The sequence below is a fragment of the Salmo salar genome, chromosome ssa13 (genome assembly GCF_905237065.1).
Source record: "Salmo salar chromosome ssa13, Ssal_v3.1, whole genome shotgun sequence".
Taxonomy (NCBI): domain Eukaryota; kingdom Metazoa; phylum Chordata; class Actinopteri; order Salmoniformes; family Salmonidae; genus Salmo; species Salmo salar.
Genome location: NC_059454.1, coordinates 67,087,999 through 67,105,346, shown reverse-complemented (window position 1 = coordinate 67,105,346; position 17,348 = coordinate 67,087,999). Strand labels below are relative to the sequence as shown.

Genomic DNA, 17,348 nt, shown 5'->3' with positions numbered 1-17,348 from the left:
TACAACAGCAAAATTGTATACATGAATGAATTGCTGCCCATGGCTTGATATAATACAGTCTCTATTTGTTACACTACAGCTAGGTGGAGGAGCTTACTTGAAAGATCACATCTGCCTCTACACTCAAGAGGTGCTGCTGATGTACAACAGCCTCAACTACAGGTGACAGAGTTGCACTGGAAAACACACAGGAGGACCCAAATGTATAATTTTAGTATATTAGAACAAGGTTGGTGTGATATATGCTTCTAATAGAGATGCATATTTGTTGGACTCCCCCTGGTTTCTCCATCTATCCCAGAGGACACTGGTTTGGATGTTTGAAGACATGGACAAATGTCAATGAGGAAGGATTTGTGGTCATGCATGGCACTACAAACAAGATTTGGTAACACTCCATATAATCAGTATACTCTTCCCATTCTTCCACCCTCTTGTCTGTGTAATGCTGTGAATTCCTCTGACTGTACTAAGGTGTATCTTTATAAGTCTTGGCATAGTTTCTACCCTGGTCCTGATTGTGCTGTATAGCCTGAACTCATGTGGTCTTTGTCAACACCAAACCTTAAGTTGGCTATACAGCACTAACAGGCTACATACTGATCACTGACTGGTGTGGTGGTTGGATGTGTCAGGGGAAATGCTCCCTGTGTCAACATGGCGGCAGAGCCTGGAAGCACCAGACTTAGTTTGTCGAAGTCTCAAACAAGGGTCAAGTGTTCTGTGTTATATGTGTATAGGTTGCCAGAATGTGTGCACACAGTCTGATCACATGTTAGACAGTGCCTTACATTCTTTAGGGGTATAAATTCAAGTACATACTGTGACTATGCATTGCAGTTTATACTCCACATGCATGGATTCCCATTGGACCACACCAGAGGCCTGTTCCACATGCTGGTATGTCTGATCCCTGGGTTGTTCCAAATAGTTATATCTTTTACTTCCATACCATTTTTGCTAAACTCTGATTTTACTTATTTGCATGTCTTTTACAAGTTGTGTGCTCATTTTTCAAATGGTTAAATTGATAAATTAAACAGTACCCTATTCAGTGCACAACTTACTCTAGTCAAAATAAGTGCACTAAATAGGATGCCATTTGGGATGCATTCTTGGACTCAAATAGAATATAACCACAAATGACATTTCTTCCCTTTCAGTACTGTTGTTTCCTTCCTCCAGATGACCCTGGCCACCATCACCATAGTAGGAATTATCTTCTGCTTCATTGTGTATACGTGCTGTGGTCCAGGCTTGATGAACCTGTTTAAGGCCTTATAGCTACTAACTGAAAAGGAAAGATCACAGCCCTATAGTTCACCATTCACTTTAATAAACATGGAATTTTTATTTATTTCAGAATAGGAGCGGTTCTTCCTTCCAAGGTCTAATGTACAGAACAAATCAAATTTAACAATAAGTCCCCCAAAAAATGAAGATTCTACATCAAACAATACACTCACTGGTACAAAATCTTGTCCGCAATATTATCACTTAAGTTAAAGGAAAACACTTGTCGGTCTCATACATTTTGTTGCTGATTCATACAGGGGACTTGTAGTGAAGATGTGAATGCAATATACACTATGCATGGTAACAGAGCATTACAGATTGGGGGGGGGGGGGGGGTCAGTTCTTTCTAGTTGGCATGCTGTGCGGTTGAGAAACACAGCTTCAGTGTGTAAGGGTAAGGACCACCTGGAAGAAAGGGGAGGGGGGAGGTTAGCCAACTGGAAAGATTGTGTCAGTCCGGAATAATACATTAACTAGTCTGGGGTGGATTCCCAAAAACAAAAAATCTTTAGCATTAAGATCATAGTTCCTACATTTACACTTGAGTCAATATCTGCAGCGTTTACCATGAATTTGATCTCTGCGAACATAGTCGGTAGGGTAGAACCGTGCCTTTGAATGAATCCTGGCCTTAAGGTGATCTTAGTGCTGAAGATGATCATGTTTTTGGGAAAGTCACTCCTGAAGGACAGACTAGTGTATTTGCTCACCGTTGGTATCATTAGCGGTGGTGTTGTTATCGCAGTCGGAGTACTTACTGGGGTTCTTCATCTGGTAGTGGTTCATCATAGCCAGAGCCTCCATGGAATCGTTTATAGACTCCCACTCCAGCAGCCCGGATGAGCTCCTCTCACCTGTCGCGCCACCCGAGGCGAGACACACACATTCCAATTTATTGACACTGCAACACCTGACCCATGGGAATTCACTCTAATTTATAGACCAGATAAAACACTATTCATGCAAATAAAGTTCATATCACTCACTCTTTCCGTTGAAGAGTTTGATGCTGGATGGGTTCTTCACACCAAGTTCATCACAGACCTGAACGGATTATCCCCCCCCACACAAACTAGGTAAGTAAACGTGTAACGTTCAACTCCCCAAGAAAACCAACAACCCAATCCAAAGCTCCCAGCCCCCAAATCCTCTCCAGTTGTCTTACCCCATTGAAGACCTCCACGGAGATGTCGGGCTGCCCGTTGAAGAAGTGCAGGACGTTGCTGGGGTGCTGGATGCGGTTCTTTGCCGCCTGCTCCGGGGAGGTGAAGCGGTTGTTGCGGGAGCCGTGGAAGTCCTTGAAGCTGCTGGAGCCGTCCTCCAGTTCGTAGGACTGACCAGGCATGATGGCCTGCTGCTTGGACACACTGTGGACGGTGGATGGAGAACACTAGTCTCCGTGTACATTAACGCCACAAACCTGTGATGCGTCTGTTACTAGTCAGTTTCTTTGGATGTCAATGTGTATGCAGAGTTTGAAAGCGGCACTGACCAGACGTTGAGCTTCTGTCCAAACAGGAAGTTGTTGTTGAGGTGGCTGATGGCACGGTCCACAGCGTAGCAGTCGCCCATCTCCACCATGGCTGCCCCCGGCTTACTCTTCATGAACTTCACCTGAGGGAGACAGGGTTCAGAAACACTATCCTACTACCCACCCCCAACATGGCCACAGAAAATATTTTTCACCAGTCTATACCCCCAACAAGAACAGTCCATAACCTCTGCCTCAGTAATACACTGCTCCCGTCTGGACTCACCCGCTCCACGTTGCCGTAGAGACAGAAGACATTGAAGACTTTGTCGGCGTTGATCTTCGCGGGCTCCAGGCCGTACACCATGACAACAGGGGAGTCAGCGTGGGCGGTGTAGTCACCGGGGGGAGGTGGGCCATGTCCGTACCCAGGTCCCCCGTAGCTTCCACCACGTCCGCGGCCACGCCCTCCCATCGGAGGCCCCATTCGGCGCCCGCCCTCATAGTGAGGAGGAGGGGGCCCGTAGCCACTTTCATCATGGTAGCCGTGATAAGCACCAGTCGGCCCGCCTTGTGAGAGGAATGGATAGACAGAGAGAGGTGGTTACTGGGCAAACCGATTCAAATAGTCACTGGAGTCCTTCTAGACATCCCAACTCCGAGTTGACCTGTGATGCTTTTAGTACAATGAACTTCTCTGCCTATATTTACCATACTCTGGAGGGTGGTCTCCTAGTAGAGCTGGCGGCCTCGCACGCTTGTTGGGGTTGGCATTGGGATCTGAGAACAAGAAATAGCAACAAAGTTAGCCCCTGAATGCTTATTTGACAGTGTATCAACAGGGGCACAGCTACAAACTATGGGGCAGTGTTGTGATTAACATGCACGAGAAGCTGGGTTAAGATATTTACTGTCTTAAAACCCATACGTTACAAGCTTATGCAGGCCCTCATACTATTTGTTACCATAACTAAAACAAAATGTAATATACTGGAGATTTGTATGAGGATTTAACAGCAGCATAGCGAATGGAACAGTCACACTAATGTATTCCATTATTGCTCAATCATTATCAAACAAACTTATACACACACACACCTTGTGAATTGTTCCAATTGCCTTCAGCGTCAGCATCTGTGAAGGTACATACACATGTCAAAACCAAAACAAATCATGTACAAACTTACAACTATAAACAAATATTCAACCAAAAGCAAGAATCTCAAATTAACATTTAATCAGTAACATGATACAAAAAATAAAATTACATCTAGGAAAAACTAGAACCCGCTGACAAATAAACTAATTCAAACACTAACGGGCTACATGTATTAAGATGCGTTTTATTTTTATAAATCAGAACAATTCTATTAAAATGTACAGCCATTACATTGTTTAAAAGGAGCAGCCCTTTTCCCCAGTTAGGAGTAATGCGATATAGCACTAATAATACATTGAATATCACTTAGTAGCTAAGCTTAATGTTTATTTGAGTCTAGCATGACTCGAGTTTCATAACCTGACAAACGCATAGCACATGGACAACAGTCAGAAAAGCATTTGACAAAAACATGGCCTGGAATTTTATACGTGTGAATGAATATATTACATTGGCTAGCTATAATATACAGAAACAACCAGAGACCTTTCCTCAAAAGTCCAGTGGATTGTGCTTTTAGAAACTACTTTAACTTATACATCTAACAGTGGTCTGCATCAAAATATGGAAAACTAGAAATTCAATTCAGTCTTCCCCTTTTCATAGAACTACACATTTCTAAAGCAATATTACAGAGGATAGCCTAAAGAGCACTAGCAGCAATCTCAGTGAGGAGATTCCAGAACTAATTTGATAAGTCAACGATTCACATAAGGGGTTGACAAAGTCAATCACAATAAGCAGACATTTACATTAAAATCACTCTATCACCTGGTCAGTCATGTCTCTTTACATGTACTTACAGCACCAGACATGGAGAACACAGGATGCAGAAGGCTGGTAGGGGGCACTCGTCAGTAAGAATCCTACCCACCAAACTTGTGACTCCAGCTTCAACTCACTGTTTCCACATTTCCCCACCAGAGAAAGAGTATCCACCAATCTTCCACGCTTCGCTTCAAGTTGGTTGCTTTGTTTTTAAGTGTTGCCATTTGAGGCACATTTCCAGCTTACCGTGCTTTGACCGCAAAGCCAGAGGACATTTGCACCGTTTGAGGCGTGTCTTGTCGTCAGACACAGAGCCAAACCTGCATCACACGGGAGGCGTTAAGAGGCATCACTACAGGCCAGTTCAGAAAGGAAAAAAAACAACGTAGTAGAATCAACACAAGAACAGCACAGAGAGAAGAGGGGGAGGGGAGGGTACAAGGGAAAAAACAGAGCACCCAAGTCCATCAATGCAGAGAGAAGTTTGGGAAATGCTGAGGTTTCTATCAGTTTGCCTCTGTGCTTGTATGCTTGGCAGGTGTTTGATGCTTGTGTCTTCGTGGTCCCCGTTTGGGTTTTGTGCAGTGCGTCTTCTCATGTAAGGGGCCGCACAGTGTGCTGCTTGTTTTTTTTGTACAATGGATGTGGTCCCCCCATGGCGAAGTGAGGCATCTAGTGCTTGGCACTAAAATCATCTGGAATGGCATTGTCTGCATGGTGGTGTGTTGTCGTGGCGATTCAACTTGGTGTGTTGTTGCCGTGAGTATTCAGCTCGGTGGTGTGTTGTTCAGCACAAGAGGGGAGAGTGATATCAAAAGGAAGCCCACACACCCAAGTCAAGAGACGGGACGGCATAAGGGTAGTTTGAGAAAAAGTGTTTCCGCTGCCTCTGTATATTGTCTCAGTATGTAATGTCATCTGTTCCCTTCTCGGGCTGTTAAGTGTGTTTTGAAAACTCCTCTGTTGCTCGCTGAGTGGTTGGTGTCTGACAGTCGGATCCCGAGGGCTGGGAGGAGTGGCCTTATCGGCCACACACCAGACTCCTGCCCCCATCAAACAAAATGTGTTGTGTCAATAGGTGAGATCTTCAGCGTTCTGGAGATGGGATATGCTGTACTTGTAAGAGGAGGATGGATGGATATCAATCTATCAGATCAGTCTGTGGTGGTGGATAATGCTGGGTGTCTGCTCACAGACTCTTGGGAGTCTCAGGCCCTCACCATGATCAAAACAGGATGGCTATTTTCCCCAAACCAAAAGTGGGATAAAAAGAGGAACATGGTTTTCCTTGCAGAAGTGGAGAGAGTGGTGGTGGAAATTTGGATTAGGAAGAAAATCAGGCTGTGTGAATTCCAGTGTCCAGCCCCCATTGTGTCCGATGTTAACCGAGGAACTGGTTGGTTTGGAATGCCTGTGGGTGGGTGCTGTTGTGTCTTAAGCTACAGCATGTGTCTGCTTAGGGCTGTAGGTGAGTCTGTATGACTGTGCACAGTGAGGACACGAGGAGCAGCGCCAGCCGCAATTAACACCTGCACATTAACAGGGGCTGTCTAAACACTGCCGTTATTTTTTCTCTCTTACACCTCCTGAGTGTCAAATGTCTGAAATGAAGATGTGGCCATGGTGTGGTTGAAACTACTAAGACAAAAACGCATCGTGGCAAAAATATGAGAATCTGATAGTCAATTTGACTATCACCTCAAATAAAAATGTGTTCCCTTTTGCATAAAGGGTTCAGGGCATACAGCTAGAAGCAAGGCAAATGGCATACTGCTATTTCACTGTGTCCCATCGGATGGCAAATATTATGCACTGTAAGAGGTTGAACTAAGAGAGCAATGTTAGATTAATGTATCTACCAAGCTTCATACATTACTGGAACACCATGATTTTATTTTGGCACTCATGGAGGCACACCATATACAAATAGAGAGAAGGCCACAAGAAACCCTGCCTGGATTGAAAACAGCCATCCACAAATAGTCAGAATGAACAACTCATTGACAGGTCGTAAACTGGACTTCTTGAAAGTTCCAGGAATACCATGGATTCCTTGAACACTTGCCTCTGCAATGTTACCATAGAGATTCCTAATGACAAACATTTTACTTAAAGGCCACCCCAAAGGCAGGGAAACCTGGTCCATGAGAGCTACAGGGTCAGAGGTTGCCAACACACCCTGGCTGGAACAAAAACCAACAGACACTTTAGTCTCAAGGCACAGATTCGAATGCCAAAGCCTGACTTTAGCCATGATTGGACAAACTAAAAAAAGAACCATAAGCGTTATTTTGCAAAAAAAAATCTCCAATATGGTTTTGAGATTAATGGGTGCAGGGGCATTCCAAGTAAGACACCTAGGGTGTAACAAGGTGCTTGGGTGCAGACAGGAGCTTGACGTGTGGAAGTGAGGTGTGACACGCACTGGGGGGAATGTGAACCTGTGTGACGAGACCCTAGGTGCTTCATTGTGACATAATGAGGCATTCATCAGTTTACCCAAGAATGCATGCAGTGGTCTTAGATGCAGAAAATTCACAGTGCAGGAGCATGTGCTGCAAAATGGCTACCCCCCCCGAGGTCACTCCTTGTGCCCTTACTGTCTGTCGTGTTGTGAGAGAGCGTGAGGACACGGGGTGCTGCGTCACAGAAGTAGTGCCTCACCCACGTCACTGCTCGTCATGGCCAAATCACCATGGAGCAGGGCGTTCAAAGGCACTACGCCCGGAGGCCTGGGACCCTACCCATACCACAATGGCATAAGAGCAGGAGGAGGAGAAGAGAGAAGGGGGTGGGGAGGGATGCGGGGCTGTGTGTTTTACCTTGGCCACTCGGGTTGGGGTTTGTGTAGTCCCAGGTATCCTGGTCATTTTTGAACACGTTGAGGCGGGTTGGCTGTAAAGAGGGACATTCGAGCATTTCATTATTTTGCCCATCGCAGTGTTCCTTCTGTGAAATGACCCCAGTGTTTAGACGGACAATTGAAGATATGCATGTAACCACTCACCTTGGCATACTCAATCTTCAGTGTGCAGCAGCCAGAGTAGATGTCTGCCCCATTTAGAGAGGCTTTCGCCCTCTGGGCACTTTGTACAGCATCAAATGTATTGGAAGTCATGGAAACTATGGGTAAAAAATGCATACCATGCCTACTTTCCACATTCCATGTTTCTCTTGTAATTCAAAGCTCTATTTATGAAACAATGAGCACTTGTTACACAATTAGATCTATATCAAGCACAAATATTTACTAGCCACCACTTGCAAATGACAACAGTCAGTGGTGCTGACAGGAGCTTTAAGTGTGGTGTGTAGTAAGGTTGTGTGGCATGCACTGTGGGGAATGTGCACCTGTGTGTGGTGACGAGATCCCCGGCACGATACAACATTTTCAACAATATGAGATTTTGAGCAAAGGATATTCCACCATGGCCTGAACGCCATTCTTCCTGAAGATGACAATCCTTTGGACGGGGCCGCAGTTGTTACAGACTGTGTACAGCACATCCTGCAGAGCAAAGAGTCAAATGGTATGATTAACAATGCAATGCAGCGAGCCAAACAATTGTGCCATGTCATGGCAACGAAACAGCTGCCTTGTATAATAGTGGGTGTGTTACCGAGGTGATGGGATAGATGGGGTTCATGATGGTGAGCAGCAGCACGTTATTGACGCTGCGTGAGTCGTCTGGGTCTCCGGGCCGGGAGATCTTCTGGCTGGTGGAGTAGTTGATGAAGGCAGGGTGCCCGGCAATGTAGACCTGGTTCTCGGCCGCATAGGTCACAGCATTGCAGGATCCATTCATGTCCTCGTACTCCACCAGGGCCTGGCGCTTCTTGGGCATCATGACCACATAACTGTGAAGAGAATGGAAGATGGAATAATGTGGTTTCTATGCACCGCATGATAAACCTACAGGAACAAAAGACTTCACCAATACATTTGGAATGGTGCAAAATAAAACTCTTGTCAAAGAAAAGGATAATTAAAGTGTGTATGATAATCACCTTATGGTCCCGAACTCCTGCAGGGCTTCCACTAGATCTGCCTCCATGATGCCATCGACAAGGCCCCTGATGTGAACCACCGGGGAAGGGAGTGTTTTATGGGGGTCATCATAGCCCTCCTTACAAACAAGACCAAAAAGTTGATTAGAGAAAACCAGTACAGATTAGGGTGTGTGCTACCAATTAAAACCAACCTGTATTGATGACAGAGCAACACAGGAACCACCCAAGAGTACAACACAAATCCAAGTTAGCTAAAGTAAACAATGATGGGGTTGGCAAACAGTGTGTACTAAATAGAACACCACATCATAAACATAAACTTTGTAAATAACAAAGTTGCCAACAAGCAATGCTTGGAGAGATGACTATTTTTTGCAAATTTTGACAGCAAGAAAATATAACACATTTTCAGTGCGGCCCTCCAGACCTCATTGAAGACAATGCAGCCCCTGGGGCAAAATGAGTTTAACAACCCTGGGCTAGAGTATGTTGTATATCCGCAGAATAAGATACCAGGTAGGGAGTGGGCAATTTTGTTGAGTTTTTCCACTCACCACGTTTATTCAACAAACAACGCATACAAAGTAGCACGATCAATTCACCTTGCTAACTCGCTGCCGAATAGGCATCAACTCACTACGTAGCTTATGCTTAATGTTTGTCCATAGGCAACCAGAGTGAGGACAGACATTTTTCGGAATAAACGTGGTGAGTGAAAAACTTTGAAATAGCCCACTCCCTACCCGGTATCTTATTCGGCCGCTATACAACTTCGTATGCGTTGTTTGTTGGCAACCTTGTTATTTACGAAGTTTTTGGAACAGATTCCTGTTGGAACGTTCCACAAATTATACCCACCCCACAAAATTAATTAAATTGTCACCAAGTATTCCCGCTTGGATATGTTGACTAAACTAACCTCCATCATACAACGCTAACTAACGTTCGGAACCTAGTTAACTAACGCCTGCTATCCTCATTAGCCGCATATCTTCGACGATAAAATTACGCAAGATAGCAATGTTGGCTACGCTTAATACAGTTTACAAAACTAGAGAAATACATAGCTAACTAGTTTAGCTAGGAAAAAAATACCGGTTGTGCGGCTAGCTAGTTACCTTCTGCTAACGTTAGCTAGTTCCGTCTGGCTCAGGCTAGCTAGTGTTCAGCATTCATGTTGTTACACACTCGAAGATCCAAAATGCTGGGGGGGAATGTTTTATTGATGCATGCACTTTTGCTCCCCAACGAAGTCGCAAGTCAATACTTACCGTCGTCATCCCGTCTTCGGTTTTCTGTCTTTTCGTTGCTCTGCCACCCTCGTTGTAATAGCGACCTGCTGCGGCAGCCATGTTGTCTTCTTCTTCTATAATATTATGGCAAACATTATAGGTGCATGCCGCCACCTACTGTACTGGAGTGTGTTGTCACCGGGAGTACACTACACGATCATGCCCCGATTTAGCTGTCCCAGACACGTTTCGATCGGAGACAAAATCACCATGTTGTTGCCTACTCGGGGCTGGCGGCCGTCACCGACGCTTGTTTGTGAGCAGTCCCAGATGTCCCGATAGTTTCAAACATGTTTGATTTTACAGGACACAAATCTGCAATGCACTTGTGGTGTGAGATGTGCAACGACAAGTTTTGAAAACGGTGATCAGCAAAAACCAAAGAGAGCTTGTCAGAGAAGAGGCCAGTGCAGCGGTCTAAGGCAATCAATGCATGAGGCATCACTACAGTCCCTGGTCAGGGGCGAAAATCTGATATCAACTTTGGAGGGGACAATTACATGACATTTTCTCAAGAGCAATTCCTGAGGGGGACACCAAAAGTAGTGCTGTAACACATAGCCTACATTGTAATATGGTAAATGTATATTGAGGAACCAAAGAAATAAGATGTTTGCCGTACTCCTAACTACCGGTACCCAAAACGACACAACTAATCACAACAGCAATACCATTGCCTTTAACAAATCTTAGTTCAGTCACCAGTTTAAGTTGAGAGTGGGGGTATCCATGGCATTTTCCAATTATGTTCCTATTTTACAAGTCAAAAAAATTGAGAACCTTTCATAATGTTGCCAAACAAAGACTCAACAAACTTACCTGAGACTCCCTGTCTCTGCCAGTCTGTCCCTGCATATCTGTCCCCAACTCTGCTGTCTGTGTGCCATCTGTTGCCTGCTCTGCCTAATGACATCATTGTGAAACATTTCCATTAGAATTTCATTTCTTTCTTATGAACATTTTATCAACTAGTCTTTGAGATATTAGGCTACTAGGGTTCTTACTATGCGTTTTGGTGTATTGAAAAATACTCTGATGTTCGTCTTTTATTTTTCTGCCATTTTTCTACCTGGCTGGCTGGCTGGCTAGACACACACACACACACAGTGTGTAGGTTATTTACAGTAGGAGATGGGCTTCTATCATCTTCAATCATTCTATTTGGGCTTTTTCTAAAAGGTAGCTAGCAAATGTGAAACGGATTAAAATGACAAGAGTTGACAGCTGTATGAGTTCACCATTTACACAACATATGCTGCAACCTTTTGTAATTTTAATAGTTTGTTTCATATTGGCTGGCTTCCAACAATAGCTGAATTTGCAAAGCTAGCGAGCACCAATTCAGTTTCAGTGGTGTTTGCTATAATCTTTGCTACCCAGGTTAAATAAAGGTGAAATAAAATAAATAAATAAGTTCCCATGCGACAATTTAGCTTTTGCAACGAGACCATTAAATATATTTAAGACAATGGTAGAAGAGAGTGTAGTTCTGTTCAGTTTGGACTTCAGTTTATCGCTAACCTTATCACAGAGACTTTGAAGCACTAACTTACATCATCTGCATGCTGATCTTGGAATAAATTGACGATAGCAAAGATTCCATCTTTGACGACGCCACATAAATGGAATAGGTACTAGCTAGCTTAATAGTTAATATTTGCGCGCTAGCTCTGCATATTCAGCTAGTGTGTGTGCGCGATTGACTGGATGAACCTCACGTCAGTTACGTTCATTGAGTGCCTTTCAGACAGTAGACACTACCCCTCTGTTACCTTGCCAACTAAGGAACTGGCAGTGGATTAAACCATTGTGAGGCAAAGGGTGGGGGGGTCGCAATCTTTTGAAACTTAAAAACGCGCTATTAAGTGTCTATAATCAGCACAATTGCTTTCATTGTAATTTAAATAATATTAATAATACGCATAGTTATGTTTCAGTGATATATTGGGGGGGACAAATCATATTTTTCCCAGGATGGGGGGGGTCGTGTCCCCCCGTCCCCCCCAGGATTTCCGCCCCTGTCCCTGGTTCGAACCCAGACTGTATCATATCCGGCCGTGATTGGGAGTCCCATAGGGCTGCGCACAATTAACTCAGCATCGTCCCGGTTTGGCAGGGGTAGGCCGTCATTGTAAATAATAATTTGTTCTTAACTGACTTGCCTAGTTAAATAAAGGTTCAATAAAAAATAAAATAACCAAAGCATCAAATCGTTACAGCTCTGAAGTGCACAAGCAATGTTATTCAATTAAAAATGTTGGCTAGACATTTCAACTCTGTGTGGCAAGCGTAAATGTCTGACTGAAAACGTTAATGAGGCGCTTTGATCCACAGCTCGTTGTAGCTACGTTACATCTTATCACATCATTGTTTTAGCGAGACAACGTGCAATCGACAATCCTCTTATTTTTTTAAATGTTTAATTTATTATTTTTGTATTTTTTATTAACAAATAACAAACAAAATCGAATAGTCACATGCAAACAAGCATACATAAACTATTTACATTGCCAGGAATCCTAAACAAACAAATCCTATTCATAAATAATACAAGTTTTAATTGCCTTTTTGTTTTTCATTTTAGTTAAAGTAGTGCCATATTGTTTACATTCATTTATAAAGTGAAAAAAGTTTGTTTCGAATTAGACCATTTGCATTTGTGAATATGAAATTTACCTAGTATTATTAGCAGTTGAATTATATATACTACATCTTTATCTATGTCAGAATTTCTGAAATAAATCATTATATCAAAACCATTAAATAGTACAACCGGTCCTATTTTTTTGTAACAAAATTCTGTATGGCAATCCAAAACACTCTACTATAAATACAGGCAAAAAACAAATGCAAAATGGTCTCCTTCTCCATTCCACAGAAATCACAGTTATAGTCAATATTTAGCTTGAATCTTTCCAAAACATGTTTCACAGGATAAATTCTGTGTAACATTTTAAATGAAACTTCCTTTACTTTGTTACTGATACAATATTTGTTAGCAATTTTCCATGCTTTGCCCCACTGTATATCACCATAGATATTTGACCAAAATAATCTTGCTGAGGGAATTGTAGTATCACAAACAATATTCCTAATCTGTTTATTACTACATTTATCTTTGATGTTAATATTGCCAATGAATATATTTTAATGTAAATCTGTTACATCAACCACAGAAGAATTTGGGGTTATTGGAATTCTTTTGGGGTTATTGGAATTTTAAACTTATCAAGAAATTCCCCATATGAGAGTAGATGTCCATCCTGATTCAGTAACTGACCAACCAAAATAATTTTATTCTCAAACCAGTTACGAAAAAAGAGAGACTTATTTTTAAATCGTATATCTTTGTTGTTCCATATAAAGTATCTGTGAGGGGAAAAATTGTGTTTATACGCTAACATCCAAGCTAAAATTGCCTGCTTATGGAATTTGGCCAACTTTACTGGGATTTTATCAACATCAAAATTACATCGAAACAATAATTCTAAACCACCAACAGAGTCAAATAAATACTTAGGGAAGACATTTCAAATACTCTTCTGGTTCTTAACATACTGCAGAATCCAATTTATTTAAAAAGTATTATTTAGAGTATTGAAACCTAAAACCTCAAGACCTCCTTGTTCTTGGGTATTAGTGAGAATATCTTTTCGTAGATAGTGAGGCTTGTTCCTCCAAATAAAATTATAAAGAATCTTATCTAAGTCCTTTACAATTTTAGGGGGTAAGTCAAGTGATAACGAGGCATAAACCGATCTGGATAACCCTTCAGCTTTAGACAATAAAACCCGACCGTATAATGAAATATCTGTCATCAACCAGAGGTTCAATTTCTTCTTTGTTTTCTCAATAATGGGGTTAAAGTTCAATTCACTCCTTTGTTTTTCATCCTTGCATATAACAATTCCAAGATAAGTAACTGTCATAAGCGTCGTTGTAGGTAGTGGACCAAAACGCAGCGGGTATATGAATCATCTTCTTTTATTGAAGGAAAAACAAAAACAAAACACTTACACAAAACAAACAATGAAAACAGTCCTGTAAGGTGCTCAGACTATACACGGAAACAACCACCCACAAACACAAGAGACAATTAACCCACTTAAATTTGGCCTCCAATTAGAGGCAACGACAACCAGCTGCCTCTAATTGGAGGTCGTTCCAAACCCCCAACAAAGAAATAGAAAACCCAGATAAACACATAGAAATAGAAAATATAGAACATACACCAAAACCCCCGAAACACACATAACAAACACCCCCTGTCACGCCCTGACCAAACTACAATAACAAACAACCCCTTTTACTGGTCAGGACGTGACAGTACCCCCCCCCCAAAAGGTGCAGACCCTGGATGCACCGAAACACAAAAACCCCACAAAAAATAACCCCAAACTTAAAGGGAGGGAAGGGAGGGTGGCTACCGTCACCGACGGCTCCCATGCTACACCCCCCCTCCCCAATCCTCCAACTACGGAGGTAGCTCAGGCTCCGGCTTTAGTCCCCATCTTAACCTGCCCACCCCCCTTGAAGGCTCATGGCTGTAGACTACTGCTAAAGGCTCTGGGCTAAGGCGCGTCGCTGGAGACCTCGGGCTGAGGCGCGTCGCTGGAGACCTCGAGCTGAGGCGCGTCGCTGGAGACCTCGGGCTGAGGCGCGTCGCTGGTGACCTCGGGCTGAGGCGCGTCGCTGGAGACCTCGGGCTGAGGCGCCTCGCTGGAGACCTCGGGCTGAGGCGCGTCGCTGGAGACCTAGGGCTGAGGCGCGTCGCTGGAGACCTAGGGCTGAGGCGCGTCGCTGGAGACCTCGGGCTGAGGCGCGTCGCTGGAGACCTAGGACTGAGGCGCATCTCTGCAGGCTCCGGACTGAGGTGCGTCTCTGCAGGCTCCGGACTGAGGCGCGTCTCTGCAGGCTCCGGACTGAGGCGCGTCTCTGCAGGCTCATGACTGAGGCGCATCTCTGCAGGCTCCGGACTGAGGCGCGTCTCTGCAGGTTCCGGACTGAGGCGCGTCTCTGCAGGCTCCGGACTGTGGGCCGTCTCTGCAGGCTCCGGACTGTGGGCCGTCTCTCCAGGCTCCGAACTGTGGGCCGTCTCTGCAGGTTCCGGACTGTGGGCCGTCTCTGCAGGCTCCGGACTGTGGGCCGTCTCTGCAGGCTCCGGACTGTGGGCCGTCTCTGCAGGCTCCGGACTGTGGGCCGTCTCTGCAGGCTCCGGACTGTGGGCCGTCTCTGCCGGCTCCGGACTGTGGGACGTCGCCGGAAGCACTGGACTGGGAACTGTCGCTGGAAGCTCTGGATGGGGCACAACTTTTTTGGCTGACAAACCATGCATATTTATCTTTATTGAGATCCCTTTGTGGTCTGTTAAAATCAATGGTTCAATTGAGACTGTATCAACCTTGTCAGCCATATCTTCAGATATCAGACAGAAATCAATACGGGATTGTATAGATACATCTTTGGTACTCCATGTAAACATAATCTTATCTGGGTTCTTATGTCTCCAAATATCCAGAACACCTAACCTTAGACATATATTCCTTATCTCACAATCAGAATTGCTATCCTTAGGAGGCCATCTATCTAGATGATCATGTAATACTGTATTAAAATCTCCACCCCATATTACTTTGGGCAATGGAAATTTAGACATTATTTTACTTATTTTCCTCTCAATGTCTCTAAATAAAATACAGTTACTTGACTTGTTATTGGAAGCATAAATATTTACAACAATGAATTGGTGGTTGACATCTTCCAATAGTATAATCCATCTCCCTGTATTATCTGCTTCATGACTCAATATATGACCCTTAAAGTTGCCTTTTATAATAGCGACACCTGCTGACCGATTAGTACCAAATGAAAACCAAATATCATTCCCCCATTGACACTTCCAAAACGCAGTATCTGTGGAACAGTAAAAGTCGGCACTCTTACTCTTACAATACAGAAATAAAGATTTGCTTTTCAAAATATTACTGATTCCCCTGGCATTAATAGAAAAAAACAGAAATTGACATTTACTATCACAGTGACTATATGAAGAATATTAAACTTGTATTCGTTCACATGAATCGGGTTCTCACAAAAATAAAAGTTCTTACTAGTTGCAAAAAAACATTCCTTTGCACCACGCAAGTGGTTGACCTAAATTATATATATATTTGTATACAATTGCAAATAACATTGTACCATAGATTGGTAAAACGAATAGCCATCAAGCTAACATTAAATGTCAGTGCGAATTTCCTACCATAAAAAAAAAATATATATATATTTATTGAAGGAAAAACAAAAACAAAACACTTACACAAAACAAATGATGAAAACAGTCCTGTAAGGTGCTCAGACTATACACGGAAACAACTCACTTGTTATGACTTTACATAACCTGCCATCACATAGTTGGAGAGTTGAGGGTTGAAGAGAATTTGACTTCTTCTCTTCTAGTCTTTTTAATAAACATTTGTTTGTTGAAAATGCCTAACCACTTGTATAATCTATTTGCATACACTTCAAACAGACATACATACCCCACCAGACACACCACTATGGGTTTCTTCACTGTACCCAAACCAAAAACAGATTTAATGCATCACTCAGTTATGTATAGAGCCATGCATTGTGGAATGATTTGCCACCAGAGGTTACTCAGGCAAAAAGCAAGCTTAAAAAAATACATTATATCACATCATATCTCCTCTTTCTAATATCTAATTTAACTGTATATAAGAATATGAATATGTATGAATAGTGTGTAAATAGTATTTTTGTTGTCTCTTGTTGTCTTTCCAATATATAACTCTTATATTGTTAATTTTTAAATGGTATATGGTATATATTTCAACCATAAACACAAATATTTGAATGTAGAAACCCTACCCATAGGCTGTTCATACAAAAACAACTGTTTATTATCAGCAATTTTCGTCATTGAGAAGAACACACAGCAAGACTTTGCCACTGATCATTTAAATCCCCAGTTAATCAACCATCTTTCAACAGCCAATATATACTGTAGCTTGTGGAATCGATTTGATCATGAGAGACATTCCTTCCCCTCTTCCAAATTGCTCCATTGTTAGAATATAAGGAAGCCCTAATGCCCTTAACCACATTCGTAAACACATCGTTAATCATAATGTTGAACAGAATAGAACTGATAGCACTGTCTTGAGGAACACTATTTGCATTTGTATTTATTATGGATCCCCATTGGGGTCCAGAAAAATTAAGGCAGTTATATACAATTTTATAAACATTACAATACATTTTTACAACATATTTCACAACACATTGTCAACTCCAAAATCATCATATACACTGGGTCCCATTTGAACTCGAA

General features: G+C 42.8%; 1 protein-coding gene across 5 annotated transcripts; it reads right to left on the bottom strand.

Moving 5' to 3' along the window:
- Positions 1-1,314: 1,314 nt before the first annotated feature.
- On the bottom strand, positions 1,315-10,127 carry LOC106567630 (heterogeneous nuclear ribonucleoprotein L-like). Of its 5 annotated transcripts, none has more exons than XM_014137140.1 (14): positions 9,977-10,127; positions 8,703-8,821; positions 8,315-8,552; positions 8,117-8,202; positions 7,702-7,798; positions 7,517-7,589; positions 3,866-3,901; positions 3,479-3,547; positions 3,054-3,337; positions 2,789-2,910; positions 2,462-2,663; positions 2,283-2,340; positions 2,007-2,162; positions 1,315-1,701 (listed from the first exon to the last, which is right to left on the bottom strand). In XM_014137140.1, the coding sequence occupies exons 1-14, from the start codon at positions 10,055-10,057 to the stop codon at positions 1,643-1,645; spliced, it is 1,680 nt and encodes a 559-aa protein (XP_013992615.1). In that variant the 5' UTR covers positions 10,058-10,127; the 3' UTR covers positions 1,315-1,642. The 5 variants fall into 5 exon arrangements, with proteins under 5 accessions (XP_013992615.1, XP_013992616.1, XP_013992619.1 ...); XM_014137141.1 differs by having other exon boundaries at positions 2,007-2,150; XM_014137144.1 differs by having other exon boundaries at positions 2,055-2,150.
- Between the last annotated feature and the right edge of the window lie 7,221 nt (positions 10,128-17,348).

What these genes read in the sequence shown, in the direction of transcription:
- LOC106567630 (XM_014137140.1), bottom strand. Translation starts at nt 10,057, where the DNA reads ATGGCTGCCGCAGCAGGTCGCTATTACAACGAGGGTGGCAGAGCAACG. An exon ending in GGCGTTCAGGCCATGGTGGA is followed by an intron (nt 7,799 to 8,116) that starts ATATCCTTTGCT and finishes GACTTCCAATAC; the next exon opens with ATTTGATGCTGTACAAAGTG. An exon ending in CACCGCTAATGATACCAACG is followed by an intron (nt 1,702 to 2,006) that starts GTGAGCAAATAC and finishes CCTTTCTTCCAG; the next exon opens with GTGGTCCTTACCCTTACACA.